Genomic DNA, 16,436 nt, shown 5'->3' with positions numbered 1-16,436 from the left:
ACCTTGTCTTTCTCTCTACCTTGATAACTCTCATCTGTTGAAATTAAGTAGACGTCAGTATTGCAGAGTAAAGTGCGAAGGAAAAAATATGAGAAATCTAAATGATAAAACAGGATTGGGTTAAACGGAAAGGCAAAAGAATACTAATGCTAAAGCGGGGCGAAAATTCCAGCTTCACGAATGGAGCCCCAACGGAGCTGCTGGGCTCGGCGGTTGCCTTAGCAACTTCGGAGAGCGTCCGCTGTGCACCCGCCTTCCTGGTACAGAAACTTCCGCCCCAAGCGGCCCGCTGAGACCTGGAGTCCTACTGCCTATACCAGCGCTTGTGCTGCCTGACAAAAATTCGGCAGCAATTAGCTGCATTTAGAAACACATTGATTCCGTACGATCCATACGTTCTTCTCAGGTATACAAATGCAAAATCAACACCTCCTTGTAACTTGGAGGCTCCGCTTAGCATGAGCATCTGAGGCCGATATTCAGGCAGTGCCTTGGACAACAGCAACTTTGGAGGCCCCCAGTTTGCCGAGGGAGACGTGGACTTGAGAGAGGCGGGGCGGTTCCGGGCCCTGCGGCGGAAGTGGGTCTGCTGGGGGCTGTTGGCGTGTGGTCAGTGTTCCTACCCGCTCCACCATGTAAGTGTTTGTCCACAGCCGCCCCTATCCTCCGTCCCACTGCCCGACCTAACTCTCTCCCGCTCTCTTCTTCAGGTCGAAGGTTTCCTTTAAGATCACGCTGACGTCCGACCCGCGGCTGCCGTACAAAGTGTGAGTAGCTCCACCGCGATGAGCCTCTTAAGTGGCAGAGCAGGTCTGAGCGGGGTGGATCCGAGCCTGCCGTATAACTCCCACCCCAGCTGCCTCCATCCTTCTCCTCCTGTGCCCCCGCCCGCGCTCTTCCGGGAGCCTCCCCCGTCCCACCCGAACCTGAGAGGAGAGGTCCCGTGCCCACTCCTCTAGTTGTCAGCTTGCCCCGGCGCGAGGGTGTAGGGGTGTGTGACGAGACGTTGCTGCTGATGTGTGAGTTCCCCTCTGAGGTTATTTAGTGGGTGATGGAGTGGGGGGACATGTGGACAGGGCTCTGGTGATTACTGGAATTCTTAAACAGTCCCTGCCTGCTCGTGATTTACGTGAACGTTTATTACTGTCAGGCTTCTGACTTTTGTGTGAGAGCGACTCGCCAGGCGTACATCACACAGTAGTGAGCCTCAGATCGGATCCTAACTAAGTTGGATTTAGTACAAAGTGATAGCAGAAAGTGGAAATGCAGAAATAGGGCAGTTTACTCGTGCGGGGCTTTTCTTATCCTATAGCAGTTAACATCGGTCTAACCTGGGTCTTCTAACCTGGATACTCTCCACCTGGACGTTTCTATGATTGTAGGTAAACATTGAGGTTATGGCATCTGGAAGTCATATGAAATGTAGCAAAGAACAGGACTTCGGTAGGATTTTATGCATAGTAAGTATTTATGGTGGCCTACCTAATTGAGCTATAACAGCTGTTACCAGTCTCACTGACTTAGCTGTCTGTGACCCATGCAACCTCCTAACCTTTTGCTCTCCTGATGGTTTCATCTGCAGATGAATCTTTTCATCTTATGTCAAGTAATTGCTCCACGTCTAAAACGTCGTTTTCGAGCACTCTTACGGATATTCTCTTCCTACAGCTGATTTACTCTAGCATTTCTTCTGTAATAATATTTCTTTTAATTCACTAATGAGACTGCTTTTTTAAGCTATCACTACCCTCTTCCCCCAGGCCTTAACCCAACTTCTTTCATTCTTACCCAGCTTACAGTCCATGGTCCATCTTTAAGTCACTCTTTTGCAAACACCTCAACTCTGATATCCCACTTCTCCCTTCCCCCCCTCCCTTATATTTCATTCCAAACACTTGGCGAAATACCAACTCTGAACTCAACTACTGGGTTCTCTGCATGTCTGATTGACCCTAGAGAAAAGCACACGATTAGGCTGATGGATTTTACGTAAAATTCATGACGATGCTCAGTAGTACCCAAAGCTCCACTGCATTTCCCAAGTTTGCTTATTTTCCTCTTTTTATTCTCTGAATGATTTTTGAAAACTATATCTTCACACTTTCCACAGTTCCTTTTCCTGTTTGTCTCAAGCCATCAGAGCAAAACTTATCTTTCCATCACATTTACAAAGCTACCACTATATCTATAAACCTGTAATTTCTGTCTGTGACCCTGTTAGAATGGAAAACCTCAACTTTGCTCCTGTGAACAGCCAGTTGTACCATTTGGGCTCTGGATCTCATCTATTTCATCTTCCCAAGATTAAAGTAGGTAGAGTCTAGAGATTCCCCTGTCCTCCTCACCTTTGGTTTCCCTGTTATACTAGATTATTCTCATTAATGTGTAAATATGCTTTAGAAAAAAAATGAGAAGGAGGGAGGGACGAAGGTCAGAGTAGGACAGCATCAGTATCTGTAAGAGTGGCTGGAACATTGTACCAGTTCAACTGATTTTGGTGACAGGATGAATTTTGTAGGCATACCTGTTGTTTACTGTATGTGTGGTTGTGTGTGTATGTATATGCGGGTCTATGTGTGTATAAAATATGTATAGCATATGTACCTGTATACATAAAGATAGTTTTGCTGTTTTCTGTTCAAAGGAAACAGTAACTAGTACTTGGGTACTAGTAAAAGCAATTCTTAAGATTTGTGGGAAAACCTGCTTTGACTTTTTAATGTCAAGCAGGTAAACATACACTTTGATAGAAAAACTTCCTTTAACTTTCTAGCATTACTACTAGTTGAATTCTAGGGAGGATGTTTCAATTCCAAATTTATTCTGGATGATATCAGAATTTTCATTTTTTGTTGTTGATATTCCTAGTGTTGATATTGCTAAGAGGTTATAGAAATATTGAAATCAAATATTTTCATGTATATAAAGGATGAATTAAAAAACACCTGTGGCTCTTTCAGTCTGATTTCAATTTTTTCAGTCTGGCTTCTATCTTTTATTCCCTCCCTTTCTTTCTACCACCATCACTTAACAAAGTTTCAGCCATCCTGTTCCCAAATTGACAAGTAAGTCCTTTTAATCCTCCCTGCTTTTACACATGTTCTTTTCTGTGTGGGGAAGTACAGTCTCAGGAACACCACTTCATGACAAACATCACCCTTTAATGATCAGAGTTTTACTTCTGAAGATTTCTGTAATTATTCAAGTTCATCTCATTCTTCTTTAGTTCTCTATAGAAACTTGGTTCTTACTCATTATAACAGTATTTGTCAAGTTGTATCAGTTTTGTTTATATGAAATGCACATTAAGAAAAACAAATTTTGCCAGTAATTTATTTTAAAAATTCACTTTAGTATACAGGTTAGTTCCCAGTTTTTCAAAACACCAGCATAATGTGTGAGTGTCAAATTTACAAAATGATGCAACTGGCAAACACAACAAATTCAAATCTAGATAAAGTCCATGGAGTCGCAGCAACTCCCAGACCCTCTAATTTTCTGCCACATAGAACAGGCCTTAAAATGTGTTTTCATTTTATGCTTTATTGGGATTATCTTTGGACAGGCTCACTGATTTAATATCATTATGACCTCTATTTATGTGTTATAAGGACATTTCCAATCTCCAGTTTAAAAGTGAATTGAAACCCTAAGATTTTAGAAGTTGACCTTTTGAGGACAAGTTTTAGGACAGTGAATCTCAGAATCTAAGCTATAAATGTAATGCAAAAATATTTGCAATGCTGTTCCTTACTTTGTAAACTAATACATTACCAATTTATTAGATAATTTTTAAACAAGTGACTATCCTTTAGAATTTTGTTTTTATTCTCTTCCCCCCCAAAAAAATGAAAGAAAGGAAAAAAATGATATGTTTTCACCCTTCAGTCGTGTTTCGGAGGAGTAGAATGGGGGCAGCCAAGAAATCTGTTCACACTTATCTTACTGGAAATCATTATAATATGCTATGGCAGATACAATGATTTTTGTATTCAGTGATCTGTAGACTAGGTAAAGAAATGGGACCAATGCATGAAAATGTTACATAATGAAAGTTGGCGTTAAAGCATTAAAGAATAATACAGGGGTGATAATAGAGAAGTTTCAAAGAGAAATGTTAGCTTGTAAGTCTCTCTTTCCTGCTTTGAAAATAATCTGTTTTTCTACCTTTAATCACTAATTCATTTTGTATTAGGAGTATTATATTTTTTATTTTACGTTTTTTTTAACCTCTTCCTGTCCTTTAGGTGTTTTTGTTTTAGAGTATAATGTCAATTCTTTTTTGGTTTTTAAATTGGAAAATTCATAGATTGATCATTTATCAGTAATCTTTAATATACTTGAAACTGTTCAAGTCAATAACAAAATCATCCATCATTCTCCAAAATGCTATTTCAGATTGTGTTAAGCCCTTTGTCTAACAATGATATAAAAGTTTTGTGGGAAATGACTTCACATTTTGCCATAGTAAACATACTCATTTTCATAAACTTGGTCTACTATTTTAGACTTGATTATTAAAAGTGCAGAGAAAGAAAGGTTCATGAAACGATTTGTGATCCGTGATGCTTCCCAGAGCCTTCTCTTATAATGAAAATGATGACATTCCTATATTGGGTGGAAAGATGTTAGGACTGGAGGTGGTAAAGTGGACTGAAGACTAAGGAGAGATTCCACTTTTGAAATCCACCTCTGGAAACAAGCAACAGACCATATGCTAGACCGATTTGTATCAAAATATTAAAAATATATAAATCTGCACATGTACACGTTGTTAATTTTCAAAGTGGAACTGTGGGTACCATCTCAGATGTAAGGCTGATTGCTTTTTTTTATTTTAGAATTAATGAATGTAGTGTGCAGTCAAACTCTTCAGATTCAAAAGGCAGATTTGTGTATTTCTGCTATAATAGCCCATATAAGGAACAAAGGTTTTTAAAAAATCAGCTTTTTAAAAAATTCTTTTTAATTCTTCTTGCAGACTCAGTGTTCCCGAAAGTACACCTTTCACAGCAGTCTTAAAATTTGCGGCAGAAGAAGTAAGTGTAGAAATTGGAACAACCTGTGTGGAATGCAGCTTGGCAGTGTATCTCAAAAATGTTTAAATTTTGCATGCACTTTGACCTACCACTTCCCTGTGGGTTCATTACTAGGTTTATGCTATCAAAAAAATTAAGCTTTACTTACCGATATAAGTAGAATGAAAGTTAAGATTTAAAAGCTGAAAGAAGAGTTAAACAAATCGATGCTTCTATTCAATGCAGCCATTGAAAATTATAAGGAAAATTTTTATTGAAATTGAAAGGGTTCAATGATATGTAAATTTTTTTAAACAGCAGCATATCACACTGTGGTCTGTATACTCATTTTTACCGCTTTTGATTCTAGAATTACAATTTTTTAAATATATCATATTTTTCAATTTTCTGTTTGGGTATATAGACTGTCAGTAAAATTTGTTTTAAAAGTATGCAGATTTTTTAATGTTTAGGTTTTCTGTTTTTAAGAAATAAAAATTTTCCATCCAAAATTATCAGAAGCATCTATAAAGCAGCTGTTTGGACTTGACTCTTGGGAGAGTAGTTTGGATGGAAATGGCACCCAGATTTGACGTGGGAGAATTAGGGTTCCTATTTTAAATGTCATTCACTATCTGTGACATTGGCAACCCTCTCAATTTCTCTCCTCAAATTTCTTAATTTGTACAATGTGAGTACATAGTTAATGTCTGTGTTTTCTATTTGATTGATTTTGAATAAAAATATAACATTTACTGAAATATTGTGAAGTTAAAAATGCTGTACTGTTACAGAGTAACTCAAATCCAAATGTTATGATTCAGAATCTTCAGAAAAGTTTATATTCATGGGAAAACAATTTTAGTAACTAAGTAAATATGAAACCAACTTAACCCACAATCCTCTGTATTTAAGTGATTAATGGAAAATCAGCCAACTCATCAGCACTTACAGCCCCTTATAAACTATTGTCCAGGGACGCATTCAGAATTAAACTGAAAAGTGGAATACTCGTTTATAGTCAGTTTTGATCTATTCTGCATGCAGAAAGAATAAGTAAAAAGAGATGGGAAACAAATCTGAATATAGCATTATCATTACTTTTTGCTGCACAGATCACCTGCAAAAATATTCCTGGTCTGCAGCATAGCAGATTTCACAGATTCCAATTTAAGAAATAGGTCTGTACAAGTTATAATTAACATTTATTAGATTTTAAAATTGCAGTTTCATAGTGCGTCCTTCATAAGGCTAAAGCATGATGTGATCTTGGTCTTCTAGTGTGAACATAACAGCATCCTAACACATGTAGTAGAAAATAAGTTAAACTTCGCACAACTGCATATATTAAAGTTTGAATATAGCGTATAACTGTTGTGAATCATGGGTGTTCCACATTTAGAAGGGGTATGAGTTTCAGGCAACAGTGAAAAGGCCTTTCACAAAATGACATAGAGTATTTCAGTGACAACGAGAGTTGACAAACCCAAGAGTTTGTGAATTTAAATGCCTAGTAAAATTCTCTTAATAAAAGTAATAAAATTCCCCAATACCTGACTGGGTTAATTTAAGTGAGTAGTGAGTTGCCAAAGCCTGAGAAGAACCTCTTAAATAACACTTACGGGTTCTGAGGAAGAAAAGAAATGAAAACTGGGAAGCATAAAATACACTTACATCCAGGAGAAAACTTGTCAGCAAGGTAGGACAAAAGTAATTACTACATTTTACATCACTAGTGATGCTTCCCCACATTTCAGCTTAACCATTGTTTCTACATTCTGTAAAAGGGAAAAATGGTGTCCGCAGTTGCTTTTGATTAATGTTCATAAAATATGTTGCCACCATATGGGTATGACTAAGAAAATACCTAGCTTATCTTAAAATGGACATAATCTAAGAATAAGACACTTGGTAGGGTAACTAGAAACTTTGAGTATTTGATCAAAACTTTTTTTTTTTAGTTTACCTCTGTAAATAAATTTTGAAGTTATTGTAAATTAGGTTTACTTAAAATTCTTAAATCTTTAAAAGAACATTCACAACTAAGAATGTACCTTTTAGACCGTAAAACTATTTATTAGGTACATAATCCTGTAACAAGTAGTGGTTCCAATGCATAATTCAGTTATTTTAAAATATTATTCTTTAATTCATAAAATAAGCTTTTGGTTGTTTTTCTAAACTATGCATATGTGACCATTATAAATACCTAAAGCAGCATTTCCCAGAGTAGTATTCCCAAATTACTAGATCCACCAAAAAAGAAAAAGAAAAAAAAACTGGGATCAACGGCTAAAAACTATGGGAACCACTTCATTCACTATTTCCTTCCTGGAATTCAATAAACTGGATTAGCAGTATATTATATGATTCTAAAAAGAATACTAGTGTAACTTAGTGTTTTCCAAAGTTATTTGACCACAAAACTCAGCTAAAATATCTATAAAACTTGTCCATAGCATAGAAGTGCATACTAAATATTTGTTGGATAAATTAATGAACTGTGAGGACATGAATACACTTGGACAACTGCTGTTCTCTGGAGCATTAAGAAAAGAATTCTGCCTTTCAGCTACCAAAGTTTCATACCACATTTCATTGATTTAGAAAACACATCTTTTTACATCTCAGAGTAGATCAGTGGAGTCTTACTATCACTGTTTGCATGTGATAGTCACATAGTTGTCTAGTTGACATCACCTGCACATACTTGAATGTAGTTGCTGTTTCCTGGTGGCATAATTAGATTGTTGCCATCCCATGAGATTTAAGTCAGCAATACATTAAAGGAGAAATTGCGGAAGGAATATGAGCCTTGGTTGGCCTCCCATTAAAAACAAGACAGCATTTGTTTGAGTTTACTGTTTCTACAAAGAAATTTTGGGAAGATTCTAAGCAATTGCCTTGCTTTTATTTTTGCTTATGCAAGAAAGTTATGTAAGAGGTCAGACAATTAAATTCGTGAACTCGGCCTAGAAAAAGAGCTACATACCTCATTGCTGAATATCACTATGGTCACCTTCGAAGTACTCCCCTTAGGAAGCTGTGCACCAACACCAGTGCCTAGTCCACCTTTTCAAAGCAATTTTGGAATTCTTTTTCTGGAATGGCCATCAGAGCTGTCATCATGTTACCCTTGATGTCCTGAATGTCATCAAAATGTCTTCTTTTTGATATTTCCTTTATCTTTGGGTAAAGAAAGAAGTGCGTCAGGGCCAGATCAGGTGAGCAGGGAAGGTGTTCAATACACTTACTTGTTAACTGGCTGAAAACTGCCTCACTGACGGTGCCATGTATTGTTGTGATGCAAAAGCCATGAATTGGAGAAAAGTTCAGGTCATCTAACTTTCATGCAGCATTTTCAGCACTTCCAAATAGTAAACTTCGTTAACTGTTTGTCCATTTGGTAAAAAATGATAATGAATAATCCCTCTGATATCAAAAACGGTTAGCAACATCGTCATTGCAACAGAGTTCATGAACTTAATTGTCAGATCTTGTATGATGAAAGTAACATGTCTAAGTCTGAACAAGTAAACATTGATTGTGTCATAGATTCACTGATAGTGTTTTCTGGATTTTGTTTTTGGTATGTATAATAAGGTGCATTTTATAATCCATGGTGTTCTAGATACAGTGAAATGTAGTATTTAGAAATTATAGTTTTTAAAAAGAAAGCAAATTACAGTAGCACGTTTTTTGATGATGTTACTTATCCTAAAAGATAAATTGCATTTTAAAATTATAGAATTGATTATGTGTACACTATCCATGCTAAGCTATTCATCTTTCATACAGTGTTTGTATAAAATTTGTTTTCTCTTTCTCCCCTTTAGTTTAAAGTTCCTGCAGCCACAAGTGCTATTATTACTAATGGTAAGAATTCATTTTAAAACTATTACCTCAGAATTATAGAAATTGTTTAAAAGAAGTCAAATTAATTAAAACTGATTTAAATAAAAAGCCCAAAATGTATATCAACATAAATGATACACATAATTCTAAACACTAAGGTTACTGTCCATAATTAGCTCTTTTCAGTTTCTTTATACTTTTGTTGTAGTACAGCACTTTATAATATTTTATGTCCTTATCATTTCATGCCAGATTATTACTGAAAATAACTTTTCCTTTTATTTAATAAGGTATTATTTTTTTTTAAACAAAGTTGTATTGGTAAATGCTTTTAGAATTTAGAAAGTTAAACAAGGTACCTTTACTACTATACCTTATAATTGCTTTCCTGGTGAAAACTTTCTTAATGTTTGCAGTAATGAGGATTTTATTTAATTAGATATCTAATTTAAATTCTGAATGTCTTAAAATACTATTAATAATTAAGTTTGATGAAACTTTCTCTATGAGAAAGTAAGATGAGGAGTAAAGATGGCAGTGAGAGTTTAACTATTTTTCAAGAATACACTAATATTTATGGGTGCAAGTGAGTGGTTTCTGTGCAGTTAGGATAGACTGAAAAGATGGATTTAATGTGTAAGTAGCATGATTTAGTTTAGAACAAAATTGCTCTTTCTAAAACATTCTGCATGCTGTCACTTGAAATGTTTATTTAGAAGAAAGCCTACTTTCTAGAAAGTTTCAGATTTACAGATGAATAGCTTTTGAAAAGGTGTTTTGTAAATCTTTATCAAGTGTCAGTGGAACTTGAATTAAGTGACTGTGGGCTCTCCTGACCTTAAAATTTTTATGCATTGGAGCAAAATGTAAATGAATAATAATAAGCCTAAGGTGCTCTGGGTTGTGTTTTTCACTGTGTGTGACATAACAGAATAAAAAACTATCTTCTGTAGACCTTATCAAGATCATTGCATTGATAGATGTTCTCTCTAATCCATCAGTGAGTGGGAATGCACAATATAACAGATTTCAACACATAATTTAGCTGAAAGATTGCCATTGATGCTCTTGGATTTAAATTCTTTGTTGTCTTGTGCCTATCTACACAGCAGCACCATTTTGGCCAGTTTCTTGTTATTAAACCATTTTACCTTTAGAAATAACTTAGATGATTTTACAATTTATTTTCTAGATGGAATAGGAATAAATCCTGCACAGACTGCTGGTGAGTATCTGTCTAAAACTCATGGAGAGGTGGGTGGGGCTACTTATGTCAATTGATAATAATAAATACTTAATTCTAATTGGACTTAATAGGATTTTAACAGCATAATTGCTGTTTTTTAGGGATTTTATAGCAGTCTTTACCTATGTGTCTGAATAATAATTTGTTTCATTATATGTATCAGTAATACATGAATTTGGTTACAAAAAGAGAAAACCTGACTAATAAGCATTAAAGGTATTTAATACTCATAGCAAAAAGTCTAAAGGTAAGATAATATACTTATGGGAATGATGGTTTTGACCTACCTACATACCTCATCACATGGTTGTGAGGTAGTACACGCAACATGCTTAAAAGCTGGCATTATCCACAGTAAGCATTCAGTAAATGCTAGCTATTATTATTACTTTAAAGAAGTACTCATTTAAATTTCAAATGGATTAGTCCACATTGAGAACTTCAAACTTAACATTATGCAGTGCTATATATATTGATGTCCTAACTAAATGCAGAGTAAAAGTAATCTTAACATTTTTAAGAGGTAATTTTATATTTTTTAGATGTACCCTTTTTTGCTTAGAATCTATAATCTTTTGAAATTAAACATGCTTTAATATAATGTTACCTCAATTTGAGCAGTATTTATGTTTAAATTATGTTTAAAGTACTTCTGTCTTATAACAAAATTATATGGTCCTCGTAGAGCTTGGGATTAAAATGCAGCCATATAGAAAATGAAGAGGGATTTAAAATTGTAAATTTTTTAACTTAAATCAGTTGTTTTAAGTACATAATTTTATTAAATTGAAAAGGTTATTCATTGAAAACCATGAGGCATCTTACTGTGTAAATGCCTTTAAACTTAGGTTTAAAGCTTTTCTTACTCTAGAAATATTCAGTAGTTTATATTTTAATTACTGCTTATTTTAACATGTTGCCTGTTGTATTAACATTAAAAGTTGAAATGTGCGCATCTTGGGACATGAAGTAAATCTCACAGTCAATTGAACCAAAATAGATCAGAGTTTCTAAACTTTTGTTACTTCTGGTAATTTAGATTCATTATTTTTTCTGTCCTTGATTATTGTAGATTAAAGCAAGTATTGATGGTTAAATTGATTTACATTGTTATTTTCTAAGTGTATTTGTTAGCATTTTTGTGGCTACTATTCTTATTTAAAATTTTCAGACATGGTTGTGTTCTGAAGACACGCGTGAAATAGAAACAAGCCTTAAAAGAATGGAATTGAGTTCTGATGATGTTTGTGCTTTTGTACCTACTTACTTTACACTACTTTGTTTATTGTATTTAATTGTTGGACTGTTAACATGTTTTGTAAACATGCCTTGTCAACGTACAGATTTCAAAACCTAACTTTATGTTTTGTTTGTTTGTATAGGCAATGTTTTTCTAAAGCATGGTTCAGAACTGCGAATTATTCCTAGAGATCGTGTTGGAAGTTGTTAATACTCGCTACTTGGAAAATAGGATTACCTTTCAGAATAAATATTGGTATTGTTGTGAAACTGAAATCAGGCATTTAAAATACTATGAAAACACCAGTGGCTGATGAAATAATGAAAGTCGACTCTCTGTCTCTTGTTATTCCCTCTCTTCTTGTGAAGAGGGAATGTTTATGCATTGAGGGTACCATCTGCACAGAAGATCTTAGTCTCTCATTGCTACCTCACAACACACCTCGTTCGTTTTGGGTAAATGCATTTTCCAACTGTGTTTTATTACTGGAGGATGCTTCTGATAATTCTTAGAACATTTGGAAAATTAAAATTTATTGAATCTTCCTCCTTATCTTTGAGTTAAAATTTTAAGAGGATTTTGGATTATACATGGCAGTTTGCTTGACAGATCTGACTTACAGATTCAAAAATAGTTAAGAATACAGAATTCTTAATTATATACCAGTGATGATAAAGGATATAGACATATCAATGAATATTTAACTGTCTTAACCTTTAGGTTTTTTAAGTTTCAAGTTTCATGTGTTCATATGAATTTTAATTGAATATCAAGGAGCCAAAAATTGAACTTTGATCTCCCATATGTGTAAAATCAATATCCCACACCAAAGAGAATCTAATACTTGTAATGGTGAGAACTGAAAATAAAGTAGATGCATCCTTTGCTGAGTTATGCATTCCTTTATCAGTTTCTTTTAATACAGTCACTAAAAGAGGAATCCCAAAGAAACATTGTCTTTCTGAGGATATTTCTAACTAGCACTCAGGCAGTCAGTATTGCAAGGAAGACCTGAAGTTCACAATAAAGCTCAAGAAAATGCTAATTGGAAATACTGATTAATTATACTCACTGAAGGCCTGACATTTAAGGAAGTGTTAAGATTAGTCAAATGAATAAGGAGCCGGGAAAGGGAAGATGGGAAAGCCCAGGTGACCAGGCTTCTACTAAGGAGGAAAGAAACAAGAGACAACCATGAAGGGGAACAGAAAGCTGTAGCAGAGTGTTACAGAAAAAGCCAGCTGGGGAGGCAAAAGTGCAGAAGCTTTGTTGGCAGAACCTAAGGGGAAAAATACTTGCATTGTCATGAGGAGTAGAAGGCAACTGGAGAGAGCAAAGTGTTGGCCTTGTCAACGTATGAGACAAGGCCAACACTTTAGATTCTCAACAATTATGAGAATCTAAAGAATGATAGGGACAGGAGACAATTTTATTTGCCCTCACAGAGCAAATCAAAATCGATGCAAATCTTTAAAAATTAAATGATGGCTCAGAGTGAGTGAGAACCAATGCTCAATTTGCTGTATTCTAGAAGGTGAGCTCTGGGGCAGGCCTAGTGTCTGTCTTGCTCTTTCTAGACCAGGAAATATAGTAGACTTTCAGTAAATTCTTGCTGAATTATTCATGAATAAAGTATCTTTAGGACCAATTTTTATCTAAGCATGTTTCATGATTTTCCCTATCATATAAACTCTAGGTTCATCGGGGGAAAAAAGTGTAAGGAAATGCAACAAAATCAGCATCTGAAGGGTGACATTGGTAGTGAAGTGTAAGAAATTAACCAGATAGTGTTCATATATTTGACAAATGAACAGCAGCGTTCTGAATTGTAAAGGGAAAAAAAATATTTGCTGAGGTAGAAAAGCAAAGACGTTTGGGGAAGTTTTAATAAATAATATTTGATGCTCAAAGACCCCCTGGTTCTTAATAATATTAAGCCTCAGTTAACCAGAAATTTATGAATACCCATTCCCTGTAGTTTGCTTAATTTAGATTCCCCTCCCATTCTGTTTCTAGTACAAAATCTGCTTGCTGTGTTACATAAATAATGTTATTATATCCTATATGACAAAGTAATGTGTTTAATATTTTTGTTTGGCTTTGAAAATTTTATTGTATGGTTTTAAAAACATTTTCTTAAAGAACTAGACATTTTGTTATTACATATGATCTGTAAGTTCTTTGTGCAAAATGAAATATTTAGTTTAAATGCATTATTGATACATAATTAATATCTTATGAAAATACATTTTGTTGTACCATAAACCATATTTTCTACTCTTGTTTTATTATTAGCTTTTAAAGTTTTGACTCATTAAATCTGGAATAGTGATAAGAATCTCTGTTTTCAAAAAGCAGTCCTGGTGAGCTCTACTGTGCAGCCTTGTGTGAGAATGTAAGGCCAACATTTTCACTTTGTAGGTGAACAAAATGAAGTCTGAGGGGTCAAAATAACTAGAATATGTTCTGGAATCCTGGAAAGTATACATTCCACTGCTTGGTTTTCTGTAGCTGAGTAAGTGCAAAGCCGCCAGTTAGCAACAGTCTGTCTCTCACGGGTAGTAAAGCTTCGTTTTAAAGTGATTCAAGTCCAATGATTGTTTTGGATATTTTACTTATTAAAATTAGTTATCTGAAAGAAATGTCAGTGGAAAGAAACTCAATCCTATTTAAGACCCCCTTTCTCCAAATTAAGATACTACAAATATGTACCATGTCTTTTACGTAAAGACTGAAATATTTCTGACTTGGAAGCATTAATATGCTCTAGTGGAGCAATTCTAAGTGAACTGACAGCAAGTTAATATTCCCAAGCCTATTTATAAAACTTCAAATTACATACATAAATTATGTATGTGTGTACATATATCTGTGATTTATGTATGTGTATGCATGAGGTCTGACAAGTTCGCAAACTTGCCAGTGTGCACTTATATTGGCAGCACTGTACAAATAGCTCGGTAACGTTTCATAACCTCAGAGTATCAGTGTCTCACAGCTGTGTTTGTGTCAATGTGTGGTGGTGTCTTGCTGAGTGGTGTTCATTACTGTGTGTTTTTGTGTGCTGTCGTGAGAATGTCTGAGCTTCAATTAGAGCAATGAACAAACATTAAATTTCTTCTTAAATTTGGCCAGAGTGGAAGTGAAATCAGAGACATGTTGGTCCAAGTTTATAGGGATAATGCCATGAAGAAAATGGTAGTGTACAAATGAATTAAATGTTTTTCTGTGGGGAGAGAACGTGTCACTGATGATGAGCGGTCAGGGCAGCCAGTAATGAGCAGAACTGACGAAAACATTGCAAAAATTCATCGAATTGTGCATCAAAATCGTCGGCTGACTGAGAAGCATAGCAGGCCAAGTAAACATCGATAAAGAGGAAAATCTTGACATGAGAAAAGTGTGTGTAAAATTGGCCCAAAGGAGCTCTTGCCTCACGACAATGCACCAGCTTACACAGCACTGCCCGTGAGGGAGTTTTTAGCCAGTAAATAAGTAACTGTCTCGGAACACCCTCCTTATTCACCTGATCTGGCCCCCAGTGATTTCTTTCTTTACCCGAAGATAAAGGAAGTATTGAAGACATTTTGATGACTTCAGGGCATTATATGAAGACAGATCTGATGGCCATTCTAGAAAGAGTTCCAAAATTGCTATGAAGGGTGTACTAGGCACTGGCGTTGGTGCATAGCTTCCCAGGGGGAGTACTTTGAAGGTGACCATAGTGATATTCACGGATGAGGTATGTAGCACTTTTTCTAGGATGAGTTTGAAGGTGTAATTGTCAGACTTTGTATGATGTATATAATGCATATATATGATTTATACATGTAATTCATCCAAAAGAAATGTATTGAACATCTATGTGTCAAGTACTTAGTATCTTTTTTCACAATATACAACATCAGTATCGAATAATAAATTTAAAAACATAAAAGAAATGTGTAAGGTTTAAATTCTCATCAGAATACTGAATATGTGTATGACCATGAATGGCATTACTTCTTAACACGTGTAAATATGGTAAACTTATATAGGACCTTAAGTAAAAAACAATCAAAGATAATTATGATTCTGGTGCTACTCTAGAAGGTGGCATATTGGGAGTAGGACTATGGCCCCATATTTATCAACCCCCATCAGACAATTTATGTTTTTTAATCTTATGCATTTTGCAGCTGCAGCTACAAAGATTAGTCCCCTATTAACCTGCTTTTCCAACCAGATTGTTGACCATAAGCTCCTACAATACAGAAATTCTGGAGCCACTCCCTGATAGTGCTGGAGATAGATAAATTATTATTTAAGCCAGACTAAACCATTAATTGAAATAAACATTCTCAAAAGGCTAAATGTTTCCAATCTGTTATCCTCCAAATTGCGTAAGCCAGATATTTAGAACTCTAGATTTTTTTTTCTCTTTCCATAACAAATGAATTACAAAATTCTACTGATTCTTTTATAAAAATATATCTTATACCATCTCAACTGTCTAATTAAAGCCCTTATCCTCTGGTATATACTATTACCAAAGTCTCTAATCTCTTATTTCCTCTTTCACACTGTTGTCACTGAGCTTTTTGACATGGAGATATCATGTGGTTCAATTGTTAAAATTCTACTGAATAAAAATCTACTTTTCATGACTTAGGAGGCCCTTCATGAACCTGTCTTTATTCAGAATCATCTGTTGGCCACTACTCTCTTAGTTTCCTTCTCCAGTTCACACTGCAGCTACCCTGAACTACAACTACATCTTGATGTGCCATGTTTGTTCCTTCGTGCCTTTACTTTCCCCACTTGTTTGCCTGGGAAACCTAGGACTCATTCTTCAAGTTCAAAAGCCGTCCTCCCAAGCAGAAGTAGATGTTCAGCTGTCTAAGCAACCATTACATTTTGTACATTGTAACAATTGTTAAATACAGATTTATACTATTTGTCTCTGACTCAAATTTTATAAAAGCCTAGGATCATGAGAAACTTTCCAAATTGCCTTGCCAGTAGTATATACCATGTTTCCCTGAAAATAAGACTGGGTCTTACATTACTTTTTGCTCGAAAAGACACATTAAGGCTT

At 35.2% G+C, this 16,436-nt stretch overlaps 1 protein-coding gene across 1 annotated transcript; it reads left to right on the top strand.

Moving 5' to 3' along the window:
* The first annotated feature begins 494 nt into the window (after positions 1-494).
* UFM1 (ubiquitin fold modifier 1) lies at positions 495-12,249 on the top strand. Its single transcript, XM_019736598.2, has 6 exons — positions 495-635; positions 711-767; positions 4,982-5,039; positions 8,855-8,894; positions 10,066-10,098; positions 11,502-12,249. Coding segments are annotated over exons 1-6 (258 nt in total). The 5' UTR covers positions 495-633; the 3' UTR covers positions 11,570-12,249.
* Positions 12,250-16,436: the final 4,187 nt, after the last annotated feature.

The sequence above is a fragment of the Rhinolophus sinicus genome, linkage group LG04, assembly GCF_036562045.2.
Source record: "Rhinolophus sinicus isolate RSC01 linkage group LG04, ASM3656204v1, whole genome shotgun sequence".
NCBI lineage: Eukaryota > Metazoa > Chordata > Mammalia > Chiroptera > Rhinolophidae > Rhinolophus > Rhinolophus sinicus.
This window is presented reverse-complemented; position numbering and strand designations above follow the sequence as displayed.